A 7,473-nucleotide genomic window follows, 5' to 3' on the forward strand; every position below is an offset into this window, starting at 1 on the left:
GTCCTTTTTTCTTGTGTTCTCGTTTTATAATTTCCTGGGGATTCTCCATGAATATTCGTCTCAAAAGTCTGAATGTCCCAAAGAATTCTATATAATTTCCTGGGTAAATACGATTTTTGTAAGATTCTGAGCTTGTCCTGTTCAAACAAGTCCAGTCAAAGTGTGGAGTTCTCCTCGACACCTAAGTCAAGATTCTTTTGGTTGGATCCGGTGACCAAAATTGACGGCTCCGCTCAGCAATCTCTTGCCTATTTGCGTATTTACGATGCCTAAATAATGAGGTTTAATTAAGAAATTGGTTCTTCAGTATGATTTGACGCATGCTGTGGTTGTTATGTAATGATGTCAGAAGCACAAATACAATGCGATAATAATTCTGTGACACTTCGAATATTAAGTGGTTTCATTGAGATGCTTACTCATTTCTAGGTTAGGTAAAATTGTGTAAATATCGATACAAAGTCAAAGTCAACGATGTTCATATTTACTCTTCTAAATTTAAGTTTAGCATCTAAATTACTACAAAATTTATAATTATATAAATATTATGTATTATAAATTTAAAAGAGGGAAATTTTAAGAGACCAAACATGCTATTTCAAATTTTTGTAAGAATAAATATGTAAAAGGAGCTGTCGATATCGATTACAACACGTTCGTGCTAACCAATAGCACAAGGGAGGCCCATATATATATATATATATATATATATATATATATATATATATATATATATATATATAATTTATCTTACATAATTAAATAGAATCATATAATGTATGCTATAGGTCTAATGGACCTCATATTTTCTATCCATATATGTCAACTCTCACAAATAAAAACGAATCCAACTTATTCTTATCTATAATATATTTTATATAATTAAATAAAATTCTATAATTTAATAATCGATTTATATAGACTTGCAAATTAAATTAAATTATGTATACTATATGTCGAATGAGCCTCATTTTTTCTAGCCATGTATGTTGACTCATGCAAAAAAGAACGAAACCAATTCAATCATATCTATAATTTATCTTATCTAATTAAATAAAATCATATAATCTAATAATCGATGATTCAAATTAAATTACGTATACTATAAGTCAAATGAGCATTAATTTTCCTAGCTATGCCACTCTCACAAATAACAATGAAGCTAATTCAATCATATATATATAATATATTTTATTAGATTAAATAAAATTATATAATTTAATAATTAGTATATATAGATTTATTGGTCAAATCAAATTATGTATGTTATAGGTAGAAGCCTCATTTTTTTCTTTTTATGTGACCTTAATTTATTAAACTCACCATATAAACCATATGAACATCATATGTTCTAACATAATGTGAGAATTAAAATCATATAATGATATACTAATATTAGAATTATGTGGCTTTCAATATCATTTAGAATATCTTTTATCTCATCTATAAATATACTATCAATAAATATATTATCATTCCAAAGCTATAAGAATAACTAGATTTATTTTTTTAATCTTTTATCAAAGTCCCAAAATAATTTGTATGCTCCTCATTTTTCCTAGTCGTACGACCGCAAACAAGAACGGATCAACAGTGGACGCGGTCCAAAACAGCAACTTCTCCGACCGCAACATTAACCAACGCTGACGGATTGAAAGCAAGATAGCAGGAATATAATATGCACTAACCAATCCAACAGCTTTATCCATCACGCATTGTTTCTCTCAATCTCTATCTCCCATCTATTACTAAATCAATCAGAGACCATACATCACACCTTTTTTCACCTTTAAACCTGTTTTGACTCGGTGTTCGCAATGGACGTGAGGAGTTAATGGCTGCAGCAACACAAATTCAACAATCTTTCTTCAATTCTTAGATAACTACTTTACTAGCCATTAAGTATTAACACGAATTCGACATCAGTGGGTCACTTCACTGATCAAGATGGGAAAGATTGTGGTCCTCACAGGCAATGCAGGGGAGATCATAAGCAACTGTGATTTGGTTAACTAATAGTTCTTGAATGTTTTACTTGTAAGAGGTTGCACATGTTAAGTACTAATCATTGTCCGATTGAGCATATCAATGCCAACTCGTAATCCATTATATTTATATGAAATAAAACAAAGGGTTTAGTCAAGTAAATTAGTTGATCTCACTACATCATTCCTTATAATCCTTCTTCCTTTTTCAAGATGCCGAATTCCAATCCTTTTTCAAGATGCCGAAACAAAACATCCATAATGATTCTTTAATCAGTATCAATTTACATTTTAGGTATGCCGTGTTACCACCTTGTAGTCTGCATCACACAAAAAACTGGATCTGGCTGGTGTCACCGGAACAGTGGTTGGGCGGCGGATGTGCAATTATTGGATTGCTTCGGGAATGAAGGAAGAGAATTATGTTTGTTTCACATGTCAAAACAATGTATCTATTATCTGACAGATCATTGCATCCAACCTAAGGCTGATAAAATTGACATTCCAACTCCTAAATCCAGTCCTAGTTTACGAAAATAATAAAATATAATTATGAAAATGGATTAAAACCATATTTTCATTTTATTAAATGGGTCTTAATATTTCAACATCAATTACATGAGCAGAATTCCTAATTGGTCAGTATATAATTTTTTAATCTTAATTGGAAAAATGGAAGTTGCTTCATTATTCATATTTAGGAGGATTAGCTAAAGTTTTCCATTAGTATTGAATTCATATGGTATTTAACAAAGGAAAGTCATATGATAACCCTCAGTAAAATTGTCCCACACCCATGAACATCAATGTGCAGACACAATCCACAAGTACGAGGTTGGTCAAATGACACTACATTCACTTCACACGAGTACGTCTTACATCACCACTGACAGACGAACACACTTGCTAAAAGAACGAAAACTGGCTGTACCGCGCACGCACGCAATGCACGCAAGTAACACTCGCACATGCACACGGGCACATAAACGCGCTGGCACACACAAACTAGCGCTTACAGACACGCACACGGGCAGATGCACGCGCTAGCACACACAAACTCGCGCTTATCGACACACACCCACACACAAACTAGCGCTTATCGACACACACCCACACACAAACTAGCGCTTATTGACACACACCCACACACAGGAGAATGCTGAATGCATCAGACAATCAACTAAAGTATGCAGCTGGGGCCTCTTCCAAGTATGCCTGCATGGGAAAGTAACGCCCACAGATGCGTGATGAACTCCCCACCTCTTGCAAGACCCTCCGCATGAGCTTTTGCATTGTCTGATGGAGCAAGGAACAGGATCATCTCCACCCAAAATTCCGCCATCACCTTCCATCGCATCTCTGGCGTCTCCATGTCTATCAACTGCTTTCCCAGTCTCGCACCCCTACAAACGACATTCTGAGAAGTGTCACTTTGGTTCATCATACTTTGAAACCTTTGGTCCAAGTTCAATGTCCTGAGTAGCGAGGAAGCTTCCGTTACTGCGGTATCAAAGATCCTCTGAGCTACAAAACTGTTGTCCGGTAGAAGATCTGGAACAAAACCTACCAAGTATGCACAATATCGCGATAAGCTGTTAGCAACTACTTCGTTATCCTTCATCTCCATCGAGGTAACGTTTGCGCGCTCCACTCGGGATCCGTGGATCTCACACAGAGAGGTGGCTATATGCCAAACCAATATTACCTGCGCGTGAGTTTCAAGACTGCATGCCCATGAAAGCTGTGCGCTCACTCCATTTCGTTGCAGAGACGAAATTCCGTTGGTCGGCAGGGCGTCATGGTTGAGTATGAGCCAACGGACGACTGCTTTCTTTACCTCCCTTGGGAGCTTTAATCGCTTGCTTTGTTTTTGACCAGCTCTGGTCTTCCCAACAATTTCAAGTGTCATGTTAGATAACATGTTCTTAGCTGTTGGCTTATAATCACAATGTTCAAGAAGCGAATACTGACCCAGTTTATTCTGCAAAACCCTGTCGAAAACCTTTAGCTGGCAAAGATGTTTTATCAATTCTGTGATCCATGGCTTATCATGCCATGAAGGATGAGCAACGTATCTACAAACGAGAGATACTTTGGCCCACTCCGAGCACACATAGAGGTAGATCTGGTACAGCTCCAGCAAAAAAATGGCTGCTACAATTATCAAGGTAAAAATTGCATCGAAGCTCTTCCTTCCGATTGTGATAAGGTTGAAGTAAGTGGTAGGGGATAGATAATACTTCATGACTGATACTCCGGACCAACATAGAAATATCAGAAGTGTAGCTGACATGGCTAGCATGAATTTCTCACTGACAAATATCAAAGGATACTTTGTATAGAAATAATCATGAAGGAAAGCCAGCTCTACCTCGATCACCCTGAAGGCTCTTTCATGAGCATCATCATCGTTGGAGAGCAATCCCCGAATCACGAAGTCCCTCGTCTTTTGGAGGCTGCTCTCAGCAAGTTGATAGCCAGAAAATCTACGCCGAATTAGCTTGAACAGGGCAAACGAAAGACAAATGTCTTTCAAACGCCCTTCTGGATCTCCGCTCGAGTTCAGCAGACTTCCAGTGCACCGCCAGATTTTGTTGACGGTGATAACCCGATGATCAGTTATTTCTATTCGGAGTAAGTAGTCAGGAGCTTCACAGATATGATCAACGCGATCTTCTCCATCAACCAGATAATTGTATCCTCTCATGTTCGTGGGATCGGATTCATCTTGAGGCGTCAATTCGGGCTCGTATTTCATGTAGTCTGCGATTAATTTGCTTTTCTCCTGCCCGTTTGTTTTAGTGGCCATTCGATATACATCTGTCCGTTGACCTACTCGGGCACTCATCAGTAAAGAAAGTACAATAACCGGGAATTTGAATCCGGAGTGGGTGTGCTGGAGATATGTGGCCGCCAAGCCAATAATAAAAGATAAGGACATCATATGTTCTGTAAAATTCTTCTTCCAATTTTCATTTTCTTCAAGGCGATAAGCTGAAATGGAGATGGCGCTTCCGAGTACCAAGGACAAACAAATGCCCCATAGCGCAAGCAATCCATTCTTGAAGCCAGAGGATTGCATTAGTCCAACGGTGTAGACCACCAAGTAGGTGGAGCACGTGTAAGCAACCCAGACGACGGCTTGGATGACGGTGTTGCCGGACCGGCGCCGGAATGAACCGAAGATGATCAGCAGAAACAGAAGGACAGTCCCCAACAGAACTAGGGCTTCGATATGGATGAGTTTGCCCTTCGGGGAGTTCAAGCCATGAAGCATTGCGGAAAAGGGAGTCTGACAATCACCGAGCACTATCTTTTCTTTGGTTTCTCCTTACTTTAGCTATCCAGTTTGGTGGGAGCAACTGTCTGTTATATTGTGAGGTTGAGCTACAACGATAACGTGTGGAACACCAAATAATAATAAAAATAATAGCGTACACATAAAACTCGAATAGTAATAAATAAATTATGGATATCTTGGAAAAATGATTAATGATGAGGAAATGACTCCCATCAGAAAACCTTTGGACGTTTCTGGATTTTTTAATGATGAGGAAACAGAGTTTCTTGTCAGGACTTTGTAAGAATTACTTGAAGGTGGAAACAGAGTTTCTTGTCAGGAAACAAAGTTTCTCCATCTCATTTTTCTGATACAGTGACGATTCCATAAGAACATGCTTAGGTATTTCAACGTTTCCATAAGATTTTTGTTCTTCAAAAACAAAATTTGAAGTTTTCACCAAAAGTAAACAAATAGTGACAACACAACAGTCCCAAAGCCATGTTTGGAATGAAAAATCTTAATTTTAGTTTTTGTTCATATTTAAATCTCAACTATGCATCATTGACATAACTTTTTCATCCCTTTTGTGGGCTAATCTTAGATAAACCTTAGGTGAAGTAATAAAGAAAGAAAACTGAGATCACATTGCATGCAACTCAGAAGCTCATATTGGTAAACATAGGTAAATAAGCAAGCCAGGTTCTTTTTCTTTTTTTTTTCTTTTTTTTTATATCTAAACACATCCCGAGAAGAAATAGATAAAGATTAAAATAATAATAAAAACTATGAAAAAATTAATTACTCTTAATATAGTCACATATCTCAATGAAGATAAAGGATCATCGATCTCAAATAGCTACAACTTTATGATTTTATAGTTGTCAAGCATAACCACAACAAATGGATTTTCCTATACTAAGCTACGCAGCATATGTGCTATAACAGTTAATGTAAACAAAAGTTCTTTTTTCCCTTAATCTAAAACAATGAAATCGATCTAAATGAACAATGGAAAGCTTTGTTGTAATAATCACAAAGCTAATGGAGGAGCAATAGACTACTAATAAGTCCGAGCTTTGTTTTATGCACCAATTAGTGCCGAGGTTAGCTGACATATAAGCTATGTAGAGATTCTGTTCCTCCAGCCAATAAAGCACAAAATGAAAAAACTTTCCAGCATTACAAACTAAAAATTTTAGTCCATTTTGGATTAGTTCAGTGCTCAGCTTTCCACGATAGTTCATGCAAGTACATTCCTTTCCTAGCCCGGCCTAAAAAGCTGCTAAATATAAAACACAGTTTTCTATAAATTCATCGCTTAAGATGGACGAGATAAATAAAATAAATCATATCATCCTACCTTTGTAAGCAAAGTGCGATAACACAATAAAGATCTAATGTAAAATAAATTTAAGACATTAATTTTGAAATAGATTCTAATATCAATTTTAAGAATAAAAATTATAGTTATATTATTATGAGAAAAACTTTAATGTTAGAAATCAAAATCAAATAATCATATATTAAAGATTATGGTTGCGTACCTTTAGATTTCATTCAGAACATATTTGTTCTGATGCATAAATACTGATCGATCCGAAAGAAGCAATATATAAGGAATAGGGACTAAGAAGGGAGATTGAGAACATATTGTACTCTAATTTTTTTTTGTAGTTCATCGACAAGAGGTCATCTCCTTTTATAGGTGAAACATAAGGGTCTATGATGATGATTAGAAAAAAATTCTCTCATCATCTTCTAAGGAATCCCATCATAAGTTGATTTTCTTTCTATTGGTCACTAATCGTAATTAGAATCCAACTACATATATATTATATCTTATCTAATTAAATAGAGTTATATAATTTAACAATCAATGCATATAAATTTGTAAATCAAATCAAATTACGTGTATTATAGTTCGAATGAGTGTTATTTTTTTTAGCCATGTGTGACTCCCACGAATAAAATCATATAATTTAATAATTGATGTATATATATTCGTAAGTTAAATCAAATTACGTATGTTACATCGTAACATACAAATATCTTACAAGTCAAATCGAATGAGTATCATTTTTCGTAGCTATGCATGTGGACTCTCACAAACAACAATGAAGTTAACTCAATCATATCTATAATATAGACTTGTAGGTATGTAGACTTGTAGGTCAAATCAAATTATGTATGTTAGAGGATGAATGG

At 35.7% G+C, this 7,473-nt stretch overlaps 1 protein-coding gene across 2 annotated transcripts; it reads right to left on the reverse strand.

Moving 5' to 3' along the window:
- Positions 1-2,820: 2,820 nt before the first annotated feature.
- Positions 2,821-6,935, reverse strand: LOC135623277 (uncharacterized). Of its 2 annotated transcripts, XM_065126061.1 has the most exons (3): positions 6,813-6,935; positions 3,957-5,351; positions 3,699-3,865 (listed from the first exon to the last, which is right to left on the reverse strand). In XM_065126061.1, the coding sequence occupies exons 2-3, from the start codon at positions 5,260-5,262 to the stop codon at positions 3,837-3,839; spliced, it is 1,335 nt and encodes a 444-aa protein (XP_064982133.1). In that variant the 5' UTR covers positions 5,263-5,351; positions 6,813-6,935; the 3' UTR covers positions 3,699-3,836. The 2 variants fall into 2 exon arrangements, with proteins under 2 accessions (XP_064982132.1, XP_064982133.1); XM_065126060.1 differs by having other exon boundaries at positions 2,821-5,351.
- Between the last annotated feature and the right edge of the window lie 538 nt (positions 6,936-7,473).

This window comes from Musa acuminata, chromosome BXJ2-9, assembly GCF_036884655.1.
Source record: "Musa acuminata AAA Group cultivar baxijiao chromosome BXJ2-9, Cavendish_Baxijiao_AAA, whole genome shotgun sequence".
NCBI lineage: Eukaryota > Viridiplantae > Streptophyta > Magnoliopsida > Zingiberales > Musaceae > Musa > Musa acuminata.

Excerpts from the sequence above, each read along its gene's own strand:
- LOC135623277 (XM_065126060.1), bottom strand. The coding sequence starts at position 5,262 with ATGCTTCATGGCTTGAACTCCCCGAAGGGCAAACTCATCCATATCGAA.